This window comes from Ursus americanus, chromosome 17 (assembly GCF_024610735.1).
Source record: "Ursus americanus isolate L20-20 chromosome 17, mUrsAme1.1.p, whole genome shotgun sequence".
NCBI classification, from domain to species: domain Eukaryota; kingdom Metazoa; phylum Chordata; class Mammalia; order Carnivora; family Ursidae; genus Ursus; species Ursus americanus.
The window spans coordinates 4246785-4268899 of record NC_142143.1 but is presented as its reverse complement, the minus strand read 5'-3'; the positions used below and the strand labels follow the sequence as shown (position 1 = coordinate 4268899).

The 22115-nt window shown below is 39.1% G+C and overlaps 1 protein-coding gene across 1 annotated transcript in view; it reads right to left on the bottom strand.

Moving 5' to 3' along the window:
* Positions 1-22039, bottom strand: part of SMC1B (structural maintenance of chromosomes 1B) — a 77215-nt gene extending 55176 nt beyond the window's left edge. The window contains exons 1-7 of the mRNA XM_045779628.2: positions 21931-22039; positions 9752-9940; positions 7571-7683; positions 7278-7481; positions 3780-4018; positions 1161-1419; positions 90-230 (exon numbers count right to left, since the gene is read on the bottom strand). Of these exons, the coding sequence (XP_045635584.1) occupies positions 90-230; positions 1161-1419; positions 3780-4018; positions 7278-7481; positions 7571-7683; positions 9752-9940; positions 21931-22039 (1254 nt within the window). The remainder of the gene's footprint in view (positions 1-89; positions 231-1160; positions 1420-3779; positions 4019-7277; positions 7482-7570; positions 7684-9751; positions 9941-21930) is intronic.
* Positions 22040-22115: the final 76 nt, after the last annotated feature.

The following is a 22115-nucleotide window of genomic DNA, read 5'->3' as shown; positions in this document are numbered from 1 at the left end:
AACCATTTATATATTGAAAAGCTGATACAGAAAGAGAATAAAATTTCATTGAAAATAATTCCCAGTCATAACTGCACAAACCAAGGTACCTGAACTTCTCCATGCCTCCTCTTTTCAAACGCCAGTCTTTCTTTGTCAGCCTTCTGTTCCCACTGCAGCTTTTTCAGCTGTTGGGTCATTATAGCCACTTTCTTTCTTACTTGTTCCTTAAGTTCTTTATAACGATCCAGCTGTAGAAGAAGCATTTAAATATTACTAACTCACATAAGAAGCACAAGAGGAAATTTGTAAGACGTCATTTACTAGCAGATAATTAATCTTATCAAAAGTTTTATATAAATTAGATGACAGTTTGCCATCTTCTCCAGGTAAGATCACATGAACACAAAATGAACCTCTTCTTGTTTAAAACTGCTTCTTAGACAGATAAATAAGGTATACAAAACCAATTTTATAACGTCTCTGTAAGAAATTCTTAGAAGAGAAAGGGGATCAAAATTCACTAATAGTCCAAAAGCAAGAAGAGTTCAGATAAAATTACATATTTATTTATATAGTTACTATTTTAGAATATATATTGTAATGTAAGATTATCACAAAATTAATGAAAGATAAATGATAAAAAAATTCAGTTGAGAGTATTTTGAAAACTCTGAATTACAAATTTTTAGGTACCTACTACCAATTTATAATTAAATCTTACATACCAAATTCACCACATTTAAACCACCTCAAATAATCAACTTCTCTCCTGCCAATTACGTGGTCATGTTTCTTCAAAGCCACGTATATCTGATTTTAAAGTTTTTATAATATTCATAAGGAAAAAAATGATCACCTTTAAAACATAAGAACATAATTTAAATACCTATATATATATTTTTTTTTTTACAAAATGATACCAGGGAGTCTTGTTGACGTATTTTCTATGGCTTTAATTAACTCACAAAAGTAATGCCATCTAATCTTATAAGTAAAAATAGCCTCGTCTAAAGATTAAATTTATACTCTGTATATAGGCTGAGAATTTTCAACCCCCATAATTTAGATGAGGATTGTCTGAGGATAATCTCTTAAAATATCAGAGGACATTCTTTAAATTGTTTCTAAGAAGCTGAAATAACAGAAATGAAAATTTTCTCATTTGTTGACTTGTTCACCTGACTGGCTTCTAGTTCAATGTCTCGCCCCTTGTATAAGATTTCTTCCTCAACCTGCTTTTCAAAACTTCTCCATGCACCATCTAAATCAACCAGCTCTGTCTCCAAGGCTTTTATGTCATCTTCCTGTTTAGAACACTGTTTCTCACTGTCCTTTATTGATTTCTTAGCCACTTCTAATTTCTTGAGGTGGTGAGAAGTGTTTTCTTTGGCTTTAATGTACTGAGGCCTTTTCTGATTTAAAAGCGCTTCAAGAGATCTAAAAAGAAAATAAAGTTTGCTTTAAAGTAAATTAAATCTATGCTATATAAAGGAAGTTCTTTTGATCAAATCATACATTTAAAATTAAATTCTAAAAATTAACTTTCAGAGACTGTAAGCAGATCAGAGGTTTCCAGAGGTAGGGCTGGTGGTGGGGGTGGGAGGGGGACTGAATAGATGGAGTACAGGGGAATTTTCTGAGTGGTAAGCTACTCTGTATGATACTATAATGGTGGACATATGACATCATGCATTTGTCAAAACCTATAGAACTTTATAGCATTGAGAGTGAACCTTAATGTAATGTATGCAAATTAATAAAGATCACTTAGGACGTCAAGGGATCCTAGATGGAATGTAACCAAAACATCTACTATATTACCAATGTATGAAACCACCTTACTGAAGGGGGTTGAGGGGGAAGGTGCTAACCTAAATAACTTTGAAAATGAGTCAAGTCTATAAAACTAAAACTTTGGCTTCGGGGGGGGGAGGGAATGGGATAGGCTGGTGATGGGTAGTAAGGAGGGCACGTATTGCATGGTGCACTGGGTGTTATACGCAACTAACGAATCACGGAACTTTACATCAAAAACCAGGGATGTACTGTATGGTGACTAACATAATATAATAAAAAATATTATTATAAAAAAATAAAACAAATGAAATTAAATTAAACAAATAAAACTAAAACAAAAGGAATTGTACATAAGCATTATACTCTAGTTGCTAAAGTTGCTCCCCATGAGGGTATGGGTTAACATCTCTGATACTGGGGCGCCTGGGTGGCTCAGTCGTTAAGCATCTGCCATCGGCTCAGGGCGTGATCCCGGCGTTCTGGGATCAAGCCCCGCATCAGGCTCCTCCACTAGGAGCCTGCTTCTTCCTCTCCCACTCCCTCTGCTTGTGTTCCCTCTCTAGCTGGCTGTCTCTTTCTCTGTCAAATAAATAAATAAAATCTTTAAAAAAAAAAAAAAACAACTCTGATACTCCTATGCATGATGACTAGAATTGAAAATGAATAGCAAATGGTAAGATTTCAGCCTTTTTGATGGCTGAATAATATTCCATTGTGTATATCTACCACATCTTCTTTATCCATTCATCTGTTTTTGGACAGCTGGGCTTCTTCTCAGTTTGGATATTATGGACATTGCTGCTATAAACACTGGGGTGTGGGTGCCCCTTCGGATCACTACATTTGTATCCTTTGGGTAAATACCTAGTAGTGCAATTGCTGGGTCATAGGGCAGCTCTATTTTTAACTGGACGGAACTGGAGGGTATTATGCTAAGAGAAATAAGTCGGTCAGAGAAAGACAATTATCATATGGTTTCACTCACACGTGGAATTAAGAAACAAAACAGAGGATTATAGAGGAAGGGAGGGAAAAATAAAATAAGACGAAATCAGAGAGGGAGACAAACCATAAGAGACTCTTAATCATAGGAAACAAACTGAGGGTTGCTGGAGGGGAAGTGGGTGAGGGGATGGGGTAACTGGGTGATGGGCATTAAGGAGGGCATGTGATGTAATGAGCACTGGGTGTTACACATAGTTGGTGAATAACTGAACTTTATATCTGAAACTAATGATACACTATATGTTAATTAATTGAATTTAAATAAAATTTAAAAATAAAATAAAAGATAAAATGAACAGAAAACTGTGGAAGCCAGGTTTCTCGCTACTGGAATGGAGGTTATAGACAGGCAAGAGAAAGCCAACATAAAGAGTAACGTCAGTTTCATATTATCATGTGTTAGACAGATGGTATGTCATATAACAGATTGTATGTTGACATTCCTGATGTGATGTGATGAGAATGACATTTTACCACTCCTGTGGCCTTTCTCTTAGAAATCCATAAACTTTACCTAATTATGAGAAAACTATCAGAAAAATCCAAATTGAGAGACATCCTATAAAAAAACCTGACCAATATACCTCAAAATTATCAAAGTCACCAAAAACAAGGAAAGGCTGAGAAATTGTCATAGCCAAGAGGAGCCTAAAGAGACACGATGACTAAATATAATGTGGTATTCTTGATCAGAAACAGGACACTGAGGAAAAATCAGAAAATATGAGTAAAGGATGGACCTTAGGTAATAGTGGTGTCTCAACACTGGCTAATGAATTCTGACAAATGTATCATATTAATGTGAAAAGTAGGAGAAATTGAGTGTAGGGAATAGGGGAACTCTTGCTATCTTTGTAATTTTTCTGTGTATCTAAAAGTATTTCAAAGTAAAAAATTTTTTTTAAAAATCAACTTCCAGAGTGGCACTTATATTTTTATTTTTTCTATCAATACACATAAAATCCAGCTGTTAGTAACTATTTTTAAAAACTCACTTTAATTCTTTTTCTGTTTGTTGTAGCTGTCTGGTTAGCATTCCATGTTCCTTCTTCTTGGCTTTCACTATGTTTTCATGATGAGAAAGAGACTCCTTTGAGACACTCAAGTCCCTACTCACATGCTCTAATTCAGTGTTCAGGAAATGAATTTTCTGCTCATTATGATATAGTTGGAAAAGCTGTAATTGTATCTTGTTCATTTTCAGTTCTTCAAGGAGACTCTGGTAACGTTCTGCCTATAAAACAGTACAATTCAACAATAGTTAAAAGGGAGTATATTTAAGATGACCTTTCATAAACTCAGCAATAGTACCAACAAATGATCTCTAAGGAATTAAATTATTTATTATTTATCTATTATTTATTATTCACAAGTTATTAAATTTATGAAATAAATTACTTAGGTCATTAAGAAATAGTATTCTTGTCAAAAGTAGCATTATTTGGAGAAGGTTTCTGGATACAGTTACATAATAAACCAGTAAACCAGTAAACGATTTTATTTTCATATATTCGGTGGTCAGAACAATGAAGTGACACCTGCTGACCTAGGTCTCTGTCCCATTTCTGTCTTGATCTCAGAATATGGCAAGCCCATTAGTAGTTCTGACATCAGCTTCCTAATATGTAAACTGAAGGAAGTTATATGACTTATAAGGTCCCTAGTAACTTTATTTTTATTTTTTTAAAATACTTATTTGAGAGAGCACGTGTGTGCTCCCACGTGCATGCAAGCAGGGGAAGGGGCAGAGGGAGAGGGAGAGAAGCAGACTCCCTGCTGAATGCAAGCCTGAGGAGGGGCTCAATCCCTTGACCCTGAGATCATGATAAATTCATGGATTTCAGGTAAGATTCTTGCAATAAGATGTAATTTTTCTGTTAACAGGAATATTAAAATTCTGAAATATATGTTAAATGGAAGAATTTCCTTAGCATTTGTATTATTACTAAATGAATAAAGGACTGCGTTGCAGGGAAATCTCCTAATCAATGATGTATTCCAAGTAACAGGTAAACAGCCATTTGCCATGACATTGTAAAAAATAGTTAGGAAATTTGATGATTCTAACGTCCTCAAAAAGTTTAAAGTTCTGCAATTCTACATTGCTATAAATTGTTTCAGTATATTATGAATGATGAGGGAATGGAAGGCAAGCTGAGGACAAAGCAGAAGCTGACACCCTGCAACCCCCTCCCCCGGGATGTATGCAGCATTCCTCAGGCACTCCTGGCTGCCCTAAAGAACAGAGGAACAGTTAACCTATAGATACCACAATCTTGCAAGACTTGAGTCTCCCTCAGTTTACAAATGTCTTAGCAGTTTACAAGAACAAAGCTATCAGTAATCTAGCTTCCAGAAGGGAATGTACGTAGACAAAATTAAATTTCCTTACTACCTAGAGCCCACTGACAAGTCCTTGAAACAGGCATGGTGACATTCCTCTAGGAACTCAGCGGCCTCGATGTTAATACTTTGCTAAGGGCCAAAGGCAGTCCTAGCCTGACCCCCACCCCTCCACCAAGATCCTGTAAGTCTACTTTAATGTATAAAAATTCCTTTGGAAACTTCCTTTATCTCTAACCACCCCCCCCCCAAGATACGTGTTGGCAATCATCCCCCAAGCATATGGCCCACCGATATACATCTGAAGGGTCTCATGACTAAGGTTTTATTAGATGTTAATAAATGACCTTTTCCCAACTATAGCTAGCCCCCTCAAGGTCCTGGAAACCTTGCTTCCAAAATTCCTTAGAGACTTACGCTATCCCTAACCCCCTCCCAACTTGAGGGTATATAATGGGCCATTCCTCATGATTCTGGAGCAGCTCTTTCTGCCCATGGGTTCTGTCCCCATGCTTTAATAAACCACCATTTTTGCACCAAAGACGTCTCAAGAATTCTTTCTTGGTCGTCGGCTCCGGACTCTACCCCACTGAACCTCACCTATATCCCACAACCTCATCAATGAATATCATAGTCTTTCACTGACACCACTTCTCTCCACCAACAAAACCAAGGACATATACACATATGTAAAAATATGAAGAAACAGAGAAACATCACAATGAGAAACACATCCACTTTTCATTTATTTCTTCAAATATTAATGACTGCCTACTATATGCCTGGCCCTTGTTTCTGGGAATGTAGTAGAGAAGAAGATGGAAACAGTCTCTCCTCGTATCAGCTTATAAGCTAGTTGTTCTAATGGTGGGGGAGGGGGAATCAGAGAGTAAACAAGCAAACATAATAAACAAGATAATTTCATACAGCAATATATGTTACAAAAAAAAAAACCACAATAGGGTAATGCAATAGTACCAGCGAGGGGGTGCCAACTTAGATTGGGGTGTGGATAGCAAATGCCTGCCCGAGAAAATATCTTTTTAACGACAACTTGAATGAGAAAGTATTGGCCATGTAAATATCAGGCACATAGCTATCTAGGCAGGAGAAAGAGCAAAAGCTCTGAGCTAGAAGTGAGCACATTATGTTCAATAAACAGTAAAGGGCAGTTGGTGGGAGAGTAGAGGAAACTAAAGCTTGAGAGGTGGGTAAGGGGCCATGTAAGTAGGCTGGGGAGGTAGACTAGAGGGAAGCACTGCACTGATAAAGGTTTTATGCAAGAGAAAGACTCTGATTTGCATTTGACAAAGATCACTCTAAGTGCAAACAATTATCAACTATAAATAAGGCACTACACTAGGCATTGTGAAGGGCACCAAGAAATACCACAGAACAGTCTCTGTAAAGTGTGTCTATGGCCTCCTAGAGGTTTCCAGTACGCTTTTAGGGGAGCTCCTGAGGTCAAAACTCTTCATAACAATAGTAAGACCTCATTTGCTTTTTTCATTGTGTTGACACCTGCACCAATGGTGGGTAAAGCTGCTAGGCCTTAACATAAATAAGGTTTGATAGAGAAGGAGATAGGAGATTCTTCTATTCAGCCATATATTAAGGAGATTATAAGTATGTAAAACAATGCCATCCTTCTAATTAGTTTTAGAAAATGCAGTTATTTTTCATAAAAATATGTCATTTATGTTAACATATAATGTTCGGTATTATTGTTTTAATGTTGGCTGTTAAAATATATTTTTAAAATTTCTCAGTTTTAATTTCAAATATAATAAATATTGGTAGATAGGACCCACATTTACACAAACTCTTTGGGGATTTTATAAATTTTTAAGAGTGTAAGGGGACGAGATCCAAAAGTTGAAAGCCTCTGTCATGTAAGATATAAACCCTTTAAGCTTATTTTTAATCGGTAAAATCAGACATTTTTGCAGTTGAGGTTGTGCTGCCTCTGAAGGAAAAAACAAAAAAACCCAGTAGAAACTATACCAGAAAGTTTATTTTTAATAAATAGTGGGCTTTGTCTTACTTTATTTTAAAAATTTTGTTAGTAACCCCAAGCCAATACCTAGCAGTGCTAACAGACAGAAAGCCTTTGTATCCAGCACTTACTGGTTCCACCATCACAACCTTACCTCTTCTTTCTCTAATTTTGCATGTTTGCGTTCTGCGGCTACATTTTTTTTCTTATTAAAATTAAACTGTGCATCCTCTTCAGCTTTCTGTAACTTTCTTTTCTTTTCCTCATACTCTGCTATAAGCTCTCCTGAAGTGCTGATTTCCTCAAAAAACTGGGTTCTTTCTTTGGGTTTTTTCATTGAAATCGACTCTACAGTTCCCTTTTAAAAACAGTAAAGCACATCAACATATAAACTATATGGATGTATTTTCAAAATCATGAACGAGATAAACTAGCACAGCTCCTTACCTGAAACACTAGACAGTTCCGTGCTTTGACTATTATGCCTATCTTTTCCAACTCAGCAATGTACACAGAACGACTCACCAGATTATCATCAAAATGAAATTCTGAGCATCCCCCTAAATAAAAGAATAAAACTATTATTGGAAGTATAAATAGCAGACATGTAACAACCACCAAAGTTTAGTAAAATTGTTTTCCTTACTGAAATGGTCAGCTATGCAATAACATACATGTTATTAATAAATGCATTTAATCAGTCAACACATATTGAATGTCCACTACATGCCAAGGAGTATTCTACAGCAGTGAACAAAATGGATGAAAGTCTGGATCTCAAGGAGTTTATACCCCATGATGCAGACAGACAAAAATGAGATATGTAAGTACAATAAATATCATGTGAGAAAATGTTAAGTGCGAAGGAGTAAAAGAGAGCAGGGAAGGGGATATGGAGGTCTCTGTGTACGGGGAACAGGCATTACAATTTTAAAGAGGATGATGTTATGGTCTGTTTGTGTCCCCTCTAAATTCATATGTAGAAATCCTAACCCCCCAAAAGTGATGGTATTAGGAGGTGGGGCCTTTGGGAGGTGATTAAGTTGTGACTGTGGTGCCCTCGGGGATGGAATTAATGGGCTTACAAAAGAGACCCCCCAGAGCTCTCTAGTTCCTTCCACCAATGTGAGAATATAATGAGATGTCTGCAAATCCAGAAGACAGCCCCTCATCAGACCATACTGGCAACCTGATCTTAGACTTCCTGCCTCCAGAACAGTGAGAAATACATTTTTATTGTTTATAAGCTATTTGTTATAGCAGTGCAATAAAGACAAATGGGCTGGGAACAAGAACAAAACCGAGGCACTGCACTTCTGATTTGAATATATATTACAAAGCCACAGTAATCAAAACAGTATGGCACTGGCATAAGAATAGACACAGAGACCAATGGAACAAAACAGTCCAGAAATACTGCATGATCTCACATATATGCGGAATCTAAAATAGTTAAACTCATAGAAGCAGAGAATAGAATGCTGGATGCCAGTGACCAGGGGGAGAAAAAAAATGGGGAGATGTTGGTCAAGGGTTGCTAAGTTTCAGTTATGCAAGATGGTAAATTCTGGAGATCTAATGCATAGCAATGTGACTACAGTTAACAATACTGCATTATATACTTCAAATTTGCAATGAGGGTAGATCTTAAGTATTCTCACCACAAACACATACACTCATGCACATGCAAAAAAACAGTAACCATGTAAGGTGATACATATGTTAATTAGCTTGATTGTGCTGTTTACTTCATAATGTATATTAAAATACAGATATATACCGTAAATACAAGCAATTTTTAAAATTAGCATTTTTTCTTTCTTTTTTTAAAAATAAGTTCTAGGCCCAGGTGTGGCCCAAACCCATGACCCCAAGATCAACAGTCACATGCTCTTCTGACTGGGCCAGCCAGGAGCCCCTGGATACCTGCAATTTTCACCTGTCAATTATACCCCAATAAAGATGGGAAAACATAAATTTATGATGATTTATTAGATAAATAGAGTGGGCTAGGGAATCTTTACTGTAACAGTCTTTTGAATAAAAACCCAAAGGAAGTGAGAAAACTCACTGATAAAGATATCTATGTGGCAATGTGATAAAATACTTAAGTTACACACTAAGGTGTAAGTATTTCCAGAACTATCAGTGGCTCAATCTGAGAAAGTTAGTAAGACAGTATTTATACATTAGAACATTAAGACCATGTTCTAGTGCACCAGAATGAAATACCAAAAACAAAAAATACCAAGACATGCCAAGTCTCTGTAAACTCTTAGCATATAGAAAAGATCCATGTAAACAACTCTCAGTCTTCCTTATTCCAGGATGCACATACCTAGAGAACCTCTCTCATTTTAACCTAATAACTAGGTAGAAAAATGCTATTTGGCAGCAGGGAAATGTGAACAAATCCATCTGCTTAAAGACAACTGTTAGTGGAGAATCAAACAGGTTCTAGTACTTGCTTCTGAGCTTTGCCATCTTAGAGGAAAAAAACCCCAAATCTCTAGTTTATTATGCCAGTGGAATAACAAATCACACCCTTTAGAAAAAGAAAAAACGGATGATCTGACTTAAATTTGAAAAATCAAATGACTCAGAAGCAATCATCTACCAAAAAACTACCTCGGATAGTCCTTGTAAATGTTTTCTCTTCTCCACTTTCCTCCACGTACACAATTTTCACACTTGCAGAAGAAGAGACAGGTTTTCCAATATGTGCTCCATGAATGAGTTCTTGAATATTTTTCACTCTTAAGTTAGCCGTTTTCTCTCCCATTACAAAACTAAGTGCGTCCATTACATTAGATTTTCCTGGGAAAGAAGAGAGGAAAAATTTATTCCTTCTTAAAAATAAAAAACCTTGCCCAGAGTCAAATAAACCAGGCCACCAATGGAAGTGAAATATAGCCAATACACATCTCAACAGTACTGTCTCTATACTTAAGAAGCATGTGACTACACAATTTTATGTAGATCACTGGTTTCTTCTATGCAGCTATGGTAGAGTATTAAGTGGCCTAAATTTAAGGACCTAAATAAGTGGATCTAAACTCCAACTCTCCTCCATTATTAAATATTATACTCTGGCAAATTATCTCTGAATTTCAGTTATTACCATTTTATGAATATTAATTATCACATACTTTTATTTATTTTTATTTTTTATTTTTTAAAGATTTATTTATTTATTTATTTGACAGAGAGAGACAGCCAGCGAGAGAGGGAACACAAGCAGGGGGAGTGGGAGAGGAAGAAGCAGGTTCCTAGTGGTGGAGCCTGATGTGGGGCTCGATCCCGGAACGCCAGGATAACGCCCTGAGCCGAAGGCAGACGCTTAACGACTGCGTCACCCAGGCGCCCCTAACTATCACATACTTTTAAAAATGGCTAACTATATCTAAGATATTCCCACGGACAAGAATAAGGTTGCTAGAGTATTTATGATTGGTAGGAGTTGGTGGTACAAAAAGTCATACAGCAGGCCTGAGCCTGCTTGTTTTTTGTTTTTTTTTTTAAGATTTTTATTTATATATTTGAGAGGGAGAGCACACGGGGCGGGGGAGGAAGGCAAGAGAGTGCCTGTATCCTTTTGAATTAGTGTTTTTGTATTCTTTGGGTAAATACCCAGTAGTGTGATTACTGGATCACAGGCTAGTTCTATTTTTAACTTTTGAGGAACCTCCATTCTGTTTTCCACATTGGCTGTGCCCGTTTGCATTCCCATCGACAGCGCACAAAGGTTCCTTTTTCTCCACATCCTCACCAACACTGTTATTTCTTGTGTTTTTGCTCTTAGCCATTGTGGCAGGTGTGAGGTGCTAGCTCATTTTACTTTTGGTTTGCATTTCCCTGATGATGAACGACGTGGAGCATCTTTCCGTGCGTCTGTTAGCTATCCGTGTGTCTTCTTTGGAGAAATATCTGTTCATGTTGTCTGCCCATTTTTAAATTGATTATTTGCTTTTTGGGTGTTGAGTTGTATAACTTCTTTATATATTTTGGATACTAAAACTTTATCTAAATCCATTCATCTTTTGAGCCAGCAATTCCATTTCTAGAAATCTATCTCCCTGATATATGTGCACAACTATACAACGGAAAATACACAATTATGCAATCCATTACAGGTTTTTTTCTAACAGAAAAAGATCAGAAACAACTCAAGTGTCTAGAAATTAAAGGAATACTTGAAATAACTGTATAACAGCCATGCAACGGAGATTACACAGCAGGAAGAGAACAGTAGAGGATATAGTAAATGAAAAAAAAAGTTTATAACAGCATATATAGTAAAAAACTAAATATAAACTTTGGCATAAAGAGAACTGGGGGGTTAGAAATAGCAATACATCTGGGGCGCCTGGGTGGCACAGCGGTTAGGCGTCTGCCTTCGGCTCAGCGCGTGATCCCGGCGTTGTGGGATCGAGCCCCACGTCAGGCTCCTCCACTGGGAGACTGCTGCTTCCTCTCCCACTCCCCCTGCTTGTGTTCCCTCTCTCGCTGGCTGTCTCTATCTCTGTCGAATAAATAGATAAAATCTTTAAAAAAAAATAAATTAAAAAAAAAAAAAAGAAAAAGAAATAGCAATACATCTATATTTTCTTGCATTTCAAAAAGGGATACTGAAGGATAATCAAGAAATGGTCATTTATACAAGGTGGAGAGCAGGACACAGAAACTGAGTTGGACACCTGTTTGGCTCTCCTGGTCCATTTTCCACCCTGCTTTTTGCCTTGTATCAATAGGCTCTCATGCCTTTTGGCTTCTACTTGGATTTGGCCAATGGGGAGCTCTGGCAGGAAGATAGGAAAAGAATGGGGTCAGGGTATTTATTCCCCTACTTCCCTCTCTGTGAAGTAACTTCCAATTAGCTGTGTCCTTTGACAGGTCCCTGCCCTTAAATTTCCTTTTGGGTTCCTTCCTCTCTGGGCCTTGGGTGGTGACAGATCTATTGTGCTAACCCTGTAATTCCTCTAGTCCTTGGAATTCCTTTATAGCTTCCCACACCTTTGTAATTAGTCCCTTTGTAAATAAACCTTCCACAAATTGTCCTCATTTGAGTGTGTCACCTATTTCCTATTGGGACCCTGACTGATAGAGGGAACAGGGCAGAAGCAAGATTTCTCAGTGTATACCTTTCTATAGTTTTGACCTGTGAAATACGTATCTGTATTACCCATTTAAAAAAACCCTAAAATTTAAAAATTCTATAAATGAAAACAATCAGAAACAAGTAAACTTAACTGAGTATTAAATTGGTGGTAGCCATATTGAGAAATATTTTATTTCAAGGGACTTCAGATCACAAAATTCTGACTGTACATTATTCATGGGAAGTATTTTAAGGACCAAAGAGAACTACAAAAGAATTCTAATTTTCCTTTATTACCTTTATAGTTTGGAATGTTATTGGTATTGATAGCTTTAAGATAGTTTTCTTTATATTGCACATTAAAGCAAATATGTAATTATATTAGTGATGTTAGGAACTAAGATTTTCAGAGTAAGAAAAAATATTTGCAATGACTACAATCAGGAAACAGCGAAAACACAGTTATGTTAAAACTGAATGGAGGGGTGCCTGACTCAGCTGGTTAAGGAAGTGACTCTCGATTTTGGCTCAGGTCATGATCTCGGGGCTGTGAGACTGAACCCTACATGGGGCTCCATGCTCAGCAGGGAGTCTGCTTGAGACTCTCACTCTCACTCTGCCCCTCCCCCTGCTCTATCTCTCAAATAAATAAATAAGTAAATCTTAAAAAAAAACTGAATGGAAACTATCAACATGAATTCGATTTTTCTTTTTTATTTTATTAAGATTAATTTATTTATTTTAGAGAGTGAGAGTACAAGTGGGAGAGGGAGAGGGAATCTCAAGCTGACTCTACACTGAATGCAGAGCCCGATGGTACCTGATCACACGACCCTGAGATCATGACCTGGGCAGAAACCAAGAGTCGGTGGCTTAACCGACTACGCCACCGAGGAGCTCCATAAATTTGATTTTTAAAAATTACTATAACATGGAAAGATGCTCAAAGTCCTATTAGTCACTAGGGAAATGCATATCAAAACCACAATGAGATACAATTCCCATTGATTAGGATGTCTAATTGAAAAAAGATAATAACAACTGTTGAGGATGTGGAGAAATCTAAACCTTCATTCATTGCCAATGGGAATGCCAAAATAGTGCACTTACTTTAGAAAACAGTCTGGCAGTTCCTCAAATGTTAGACATAGAGTTACCATACGATTCAGCAATTCCACTCCTAGGTACACACTCAAGAGATATAAAAACCTGTCTACACAAAGACTTGTACACAAATGTTGAGAGCAGCATTATTCAAAACAACCACAAAGTGGCAACACCCCAAATATCCTTCAACTGGTGAATAAATACAATGTGGTATATCTTGCAATGAAATACTATTTAGCCATCAAGAGGAATTAAGTACTAATATACATACTATAACACAGAGGAACCTCGTATGTTAAGTGAAAGAATCCAGACACAAAAGGCCACATATTGCATGGTTCCACTTATATAACGTGCCCAGAATAGGAAAATCTATAGAGACAGAAAGTAGATTAGTGATTGCCAGGGGCTGGATAGAAAGGAGATAATGGAGAAGGATTGCTAATGAGTACAAGGTTTCTTTTTGGGGCGATGAAAATGTTTTGGAATTAGATAATGATGACAGTTATACAACTCTGTATATAGTGAACATCACTGTACACTTAAAAAGGATGAACTTCATAGTATGTAAATTATATCTCAATAAAGCTGCTATAAACAAAAGAACAAATCTGAAAATTACTTCTTGTATTTTCTAGCCCCAGCCACTGAAATGGCTTAGACCTGCTATCACCCAAATGCACTGATCAAATGCACTGAGTGTCTCTTGTTCCCAGATGGTGGTCTTTAATAACTCCCTTTCAAAAAGAAACCAGAAATAATTGGAGAACTGGCTAATTCCAAGTCTGAGGCCGGGAAAATTGAAGAATAGCCTAGGAACTGGGACATCTTATATCAGAAAGTAAGGAAGATTTCAAATATTAATGAGGTCATGACTAAAGGACACAGGAGGAAGCTTGAAAGAGCTCCTAGTGACTAAAGATATGGCAGGGTGAGCATCAAAAAGAATAATGGTTTATGGGGTACCTGGGTGGCTCAGTTAGTTGGGCATCTGTCTTTGGCTCAAGTCGTGATCCCAGACTCCTGGGATCAAGCCATGTCAGGCTCCCTGCTCAGTGGGGAGTCTGCTTCTCCTTCTCCCTCTGCCCCTCCCCCATGCTTGTGCACTCTCTTTCAAAAAAATAAATAAAATATTTTTTAAAAAAAGAGTAATGGTTTTGGTGGATTAAAAACACTATAGCAATGAAAATTCATGAGTCCATAACGATAGTAACAAAAAAAGAGAAAAACTCATTTTCACCATTTGTGCTATTGAAACTTTCATCTTTGAAAATACTAATTAAGAAAGACAAGCATTTGGGGCGCCTGGGTGTCTCAGTGGATTAAGCGACTGCCTTCAGCTCAGGTCCTGGGATCAAGCCCCACATTAGGCTCCCTGCTCAACAGGGAGCCTGCTTCTCCCTCTCCCCCCAACATGTGCTCCCTCTAGCTATCTCTCTCTCAAATGAATAAATAAAATCTTTAAAAAAAAATAGGACAATAATTTATCATGTTTTTCCAGTGTGAACTGTATCTTAGGTTTCCAATAATCCCCGTCAATGAAAAAAAACTTTTTTTTTTAAAACAGGGGACTACCATTCATGAATATAGAAAAGCATGACATATTATAAACTCAATTTTGCAAACCTTAATGAAATGCTGATTCAGTCAAGATTATTAATTGACATTAAAAACATCTGGGTAGCAAATGCAGTAATTTCTTTGACATTGGCTGTAGCAATATTTTTCTAGATATGTTCCCTGAAGCAAGGGAAATAAAAGCAAAAATAAACCATTGGGACTGCATCAAAATAAAAAGCTTCTGTATGGCAAACAAAATAATCAACAAAACTAAAAGACAACCTACTGAATAGGAGAAGATATTTGCAAATGACATATGCAATAAAGAATTAGTATCTAAAATACATGAAAAAGTTATACAACTCAACACCCAAAAAGCAAATAATCAATTTAAAAATGGGCAGACAACATGAACAGATATTTCTCCAAAGAAGACACACTGATAGCTAACAGACGCACGGAAAGATGCTCCACGTCGTTCATCATCAGGGAAATGCAAACCAAAAGTAAAATGAGCTAGCACCTCACACCTGCCACAATGGCTAAGAGCAAAAACACAAGAAATAACAGTGTTGGTGAGGATGTGGAGAAAAAGGAACCTTTGTGCGCTGTCGATGGGAATGCAAACGGGCACAGCCAGTGTGGAAAACAGAATGGAGGTTCCTCAAAAAGTTAAAAATAGAACTAGCCTGTGATCCAGTAATCACACTACTGGGTATTTACCCAAAGAATACAAAAACACTAATTCAAAAGGATACAGGCATCCCAATGTTTATAGCAGCATTATTTACAATAGCCAAGATATGGAAGCGGCCCAAGTGTCCATCAACTGATGAACGGATAAAGAAGATGAGGTGTGTATATACAGTGGAGTATCAGTCATAAAAAAAGAATGAAATCTTGCTATTTGCAACAACATGGATGGAGCTGGAGAGTATAATGCCAAGCAAAGTCAGTCAGAGAAAGACAAATACCATGATTTCACTCATGTGGAATTTAAGAAACAAAACAAAGGGAAAAAAGAGAAAGGCAAACAAAGAAACATAAAAAAAAAAAAAAAGGAAAGGAAAAAGAAAAAGAAAAAGAAACAGGTCCTTAAGTATAGAGAACAAACTGATGGTTACCAGAGGGAAGATGGTGGGGGGAAGGGTGAAATAGGTGATGGGGATTAAAGAGTACACTTATCATGATGAGCACTGAGTAATGTATAGAATTGTTAAATTACTATATTGTACACTTGAAACTAATATAACACTGTATGTTAACTATACTGGAATTAAAATTAAAAACTTAATAGAATTTAGAAAAACATTTGGGTAAATCGTGGATAAGGAACATCTGTCTAATGTCAAAGCAACACTAGTAACACTAGAATACTAGACTAGTTAGAAGGGAAAAACTAATTGTACAATGGAGTAATTACTGTCACCACCCTAATCCAGGGGTCAATCTTAGCACCACTAGTGGTAAAACAAATAGGTATGATGTAATGTAATACAGTGTGAAGTAAACAACATCACCTATGATGGAGTCTAACCAAAAGTGTTTAATTTGAACCCATCAACCTTTTAGGTATTGAATTTTTTCAAATGCCTTTTCCTCATCTACCAAGAAATAAAATGGATCCTCTTTCTTGTGGGAACAGATGAAGATTACTGAGGTAACAGTGTGAAACATGGATTAAAGTAGGGTAAGACCAAAGGTTGGGAGCTCAGCTAAAGATTACTACATTAATCCAAGGAAGAAATGATGGGAGCCTGAAACAGTGATAGTAGTGGGAATAGAGGGAAGAGGACAAGATTATTAAGGTGGTAGAATTGGCCTAGACTGGTAATGTTCTGGGTGTGATAGAATTTATAAGGATGAAGGAGAATTCATTTAGGTGGCAGCCATATGGAACTTGGAACTCTGGGAGAAAAGCTTTCTAAAGTCCGAGGAACAACAAATGCTAAGGACCTGAAACGGAAATAAGATTGGTCTACGTAAGGAAGGAAAAAAAAAAGCATTTCTGACTGGAGCACAGTAAATATGGGGAAGGAGAATATTAGAGAAATATTAGAGAAGAGAAATACACAGGAGCCAGATCATAAAGGGTTTTGTGGGTCATGGTAAGAAATACTGGATTTTATTCCAAGTGTAGGGGAAAGCCATTGGAGAGTTTTAAGCTGGGCAGTGCTCAGACTTATAGATTTACTTTTTTAGCTTGTTTTTCTTTAACCACTCACTCTGACTGCTGTGAGAATGAATTGCAGAGAGACAAGAAAGAAAGTGGAGGGACATGGTAGGAAGTTACAGCGATAGTCCAAATGAGAGCTCTAGCAACTTTGGCCTCATGAGTGATAGCAGTGAAAAGTGTCAAGAAACAACTGGATTCAGGATGTATTTCAGAGGTAGAGTTATTAGGATTTATAGAAGATTAGATGAGGGAAGTGGGGTGTAGAAGAGGGAATAAAGAATTACTCCGGGTATCTGGTCTGAATGAATGAGTAGATGGTGCTCCTTACTGAGCAGGTAAGACCTTGGAAGGAACAACTTTGTCTGGGAGAAGCAGGGGAGAAGAAATTTACTTCTCTTTCTGATTACAGTATTTTTTTTTAAGATTTTATTTTTAAGTACTCTCTATGCCCAAAGTGGGGCTTGAACTCGACTGAGCCAGCCAGGCTCCCCTGATCATAGTATTTCACATGTTTACTAGAAACAGGAAAAAAAATGCTGAATATTATAGCTTAGATATATAATTTTGAAAATCAGCAGCTTAAGAATGGTCTTTGAAGGTATGGGACTGAATAAGATCACCTGGGAAAAGAATATAGGGTAGACACAGAGGACATATTTCCAGGGGGTGGGAGGACTCCAGTGTTTTCAGAGACTGAGGGGAGAAGCAGCCAATAACTGAGGCCAGTGAAACAGGAGAAAACCTAGTTGGTATACAAAGTCAGAAGAGCAAAGAGGCTCAAGGGAGAGACAAAATGGGACCTGCCATGCCACCTAGACAGCAAGACCTTCCCTTGATCAACTTCTTTAAAAACAACCCCAGCATTTGATTCCCCTCCCGTTTCTATTTTTTTCCTTAATGCTTAACACTTTAATATTCTACATGCTCATATTTTGTTGTCTGTCTCTCTGCACTTGAACGCAAGTTCTACATGGGAAGGGATTTTTATCTGTTCACTGATGAGGCCAGTGCATGGCACATGGTAGGCATTCCATTATTTTTAAATGAATGAAATAGCACTGATAAGTCAAACAGGATGAGGAAGGAAACTGGCCACTGACTCTTACAAGATGTAGGTCAATGGTGACCTAGACTAAGTGTCATTTCAGTGGAGCTTGGGACTGAAAACTGAATCAAGAGCACCGAGGATGGTTCAAAGAGCTTCACTGTGCTGTTAAAATGGGGCAACAGCCTAAAGAGACAGTGAAGTTCAAGGGCTTTTCTCCAAGCATTTCATTATAAAATTTTCAAACACACAAAAAAAGTTGAAACAATTTCATAGTAAACACCCATATATTTATCACTAAATTCTACAATTAACATTGTACTATACTTTCTTTTCATACAGCTATCTATCCTCTATGTTATAAGAGTGTTAATAAGGGATGTATTATTGCCAATGAAAATTATCCAATAAGGGAGGAAGATACAATCCAAAGAGAAAGATAATCACAGAAGCAAAGAACTGAGGAGGGGGCAGGATATAAACCTAAGTGGACAGGATAGCCTTAGACTCAGGCATACTTGTGGAACTTCCCTGCTAAATAGTCCTGCTTCAGTCTACCATTTTTTCCATAAAGTTAAATAAATCACTCTGGCAAGGACTTACCCAATAAGATTCCAACATTATACACAACTGCTCCCCTACACATGCACTACATTCTTGACAATTTGGGCTATTAACTGTCCCACAAATAGACTCACAAATCTCTAGGAAAATACTCTTTACTCTTTGGGCCAGCTCAAATGCTAACTCTAGAAAACCTTTCCTTATCTTTACACCTTCCTGTCCGTACCTCCCTAAGTCAGATCTAGTATTTTCCTTGCTTAAAGTTCCATAAACAGTGTCACTGGGCCTTCTATTTCAATAAGTGTGTCGTTTTCTTATACTCCCAATGCCTTGGGAGCAGAAGCTGTCTTATTACACATATCTTCTTCTGCTTCTAATACTAAATATACACAAAAACTATTTGCTAAATTTGAGTGGAAAACATCAAAGTTAAGATTAAAGATGACATTTTTCCCACTACCCACAAAAACCCAGATTTAGATTTACTAAAAACAAATGAGAACATGTCAAACTTTGACAGGTGGTAGCAATAGGAAATTATTACAAAAGGAATGACTACAACTAGCTAAATTGAAGTTTAAGAGAAAATGAGTATAACAGAAAATTATCAATTGGTTTAATAAAATCTACCTAAATGTGCCAGTAATTCTGTTGATTTTTAAAAAGATAATTTATTAACAAGTATTCAAATGAATATAGAATATCCCCCATTAAATTATTCATGGATTAGTATTATACTGAGTTTTGGCCATCATATAGGAGAATATGAATAGCCCATGCAAAATTCAGCAGTAAGTAAACCAAAAATTTTTGTTGTGGAGAGATGATATTAAAGGTAATGCTGAAATAACCCACGATTGGCTTTATATGGTTCTAAGCGGTGTCTCTGGGTTACCAGTGATTCTCAGGAGGGGAGTGGAGCTTCCAGGGCATGTGGGACGAGAGGAAGTTGTAAAGGCATTTTCATAATAACCTGAAGATATATTTAATCATGATATGTATTGCTGAATTAAGAGAAGAAATAAGATTGAAACTTAGATATGGCAATAATTTAAAAAAGTTCAAAACACCACTTTATCTGGATCTTGAACAGCAGTGGGCAAGTAATTTAGGCTAATCACAGTATAAGACTTTACCCAAATACTCATTCAAAATATTACACTGTACAAAATACAATCCAGCAACCCTCCACATAATCACCAGTTAAAAGGTGAAAATCAACTGATGGTGGGATCTCCTGATAAATGAGTGGAGAAGATTATAAATACTCTCGTATTCTTACCCTTATCTTTTCAATGTCTTTTTGATAACAGAATCAAGGAAATTTGGCCTAAGATAGCCACAAGGAAGATTTGAGTTAGGAAAAATCTTGTAGTAACTATCATCATTAGGCCTTCCACCTGCTAGGGTCATTACATCTATGGATTCTTACCGCAGCGCGGTAGGGAGACCGGCCAGGCCCGAACTCAAGTCCAGGCTCTCCCACTTCCTGGGTGACCATGGAAGAGTCATCTGGCCCCTCTGAATCTCAGTTTCCTATACTATAAAATGGGATAATACCCACTTATGAGCATTGCAATAGGGGTGCCAGGAACTTGGTAAAAGCGCCACGAATGCCATTATTATTACAGTATTCCCGTGTAGAAGTTTCCTTGAATCCAAACTGTTGTTCAGGTTCCTGAAAACCACTTATTTCCTTCAGATCTCTCTCACTTAAAATTTGGATGAGAAAAGGAAGCGGGTGGAGAGGAGAGGTGTAGCAAGCAAGATGGAGTCACTCCTGTCAAGCAGGGGCCTGTGTCAAGCAATGAGGTAGCAGGTAAGGGTATTGCAAGCTAAGACCAGTTGTCAACTAGACCAGCACCAGCTCATGACACACTCAGATCTGATGACCAGCAGAAACAAGGGAGGTCTGCAAAGGCCCAAGACTGATTAAATCCCTTTAAAAAGAGGATTTTTTGCAGCAGTGTCAGACTCCTCAGACACTGGCCCCTCTTGTCTGACACTTCAGAAAGGCAGAGGGGGAAGGCTCTGCACGACTGATCTTTGAAAGGAACAGAGGTCCTTCACTGCTTGAACATAATAAGCAGTAAGTGCCCAGCGCTGACCCTGTCTGAGGCCCTATCTCAACCAGACACTCACAGACTGACTTCAGGATGGGTTGGTTAACTTCCTACCTCCTGTTCTATCTTGTTTTTTTTTGTTTTTTTGCTTTTTTTTGACTAGTCTTGTGCTTTGCTTTGTAAGAAGCCAAGTTAAACACGTGGTGATATATCAGAGTTTGGAATCCTGAACCTGCTTTATAATTATGTCAACCGTGCTCATGACAAGAGGTGGCTAGGGCTCAGGCCTGGAGAAGAAACCCGCAAAGCCCTGGGAGCCAGGGCAAAGGAGAGGAGGGTCCTGGGCAGACCTGGGTTTGGGTGTGGAGGAGGGTCATGGCCCAGCTGCAGGGGGCAAGGGTGGGCCCCTGGTGGTGGAGGGCTGAGTACAGAGGGGCGGAGGGCGAGGGGCGGGATCCAGGTGCCAGAGGGCCAGGGGCTGGGCGGAGGGCGTGGGTGGGCACCTGGCGGTGGGGGGCTGGGCAGCTGAAGGGGAGGGGCCGGCGGCAGAGGGCGGGGCCGAGAGCGAGGACAGGCACCTGGCGGCCAGCACCAGGTGCTGGAGGGCGAGGGTCGGGGTCCCGGTCTGGGCCCTGGAGGGCGGGGTGCCAGGCGGCGGAGGTCGAGGGTCACTGGACGAAGGTGGGCGCCTGGGGGCTGGGCAGAGGGCAAGGGTAGGTACCTGGTGGCGAGGATGAGGGTCGGGCAGTGGAGGACTGGGGGCGGAGGACGAGGGTCGGGCTCTGGGCAGCGGAGAACGAGGATGGGCAGCTGGCGGCGAAGGCAGAGGGTGGAGTCGGGCTCCGGGTGCCGGAGGGTGGGGGGCAGAGGGTTAGGGACTGGGGTATGGGCTGCCGAGGGCCGGGGTCTGTGGTCCAGGCGGCAGAGGGCTCGGGGCCGGGCGCCAGAGGACGAGGCTGGGCACCTGGCGGCGAGGACAGAGGGTGAGGGTCAGGGTCCCCAGGGGTCCCGAGGAGAGGGTGAGGGTCTAGGTTCCAGCGAAGGAGGGCGGGTCCGAGGGGAGGAGTGAGGCCGGCGGAGGCCGGTGGGCAGCAACCACCCGAGCCGGTACGCGAGGCCGCCCTCACGTCCCCTCAGGCAGAGGGGGCGGCCTGGACGAGCGGGGCGGGCAGAGGCGTTCAGGGTCCCAGTTACCGGAGCCATTGGGGCCGATGATGCAGGTGAACCTCCTGAAAGGGCCAATGACCTGGCGGCCCCGCCACGACTTAAAGTTCTCCACGAGCAACAGCTCCAGGTGGCCCATGGCTGCGCCCTCCGCGCCTCAAGCGTCTTCCCCACACGCCCGCAGGAAAAGCGCGGGAAGTGCTTCGCGGAGTCTC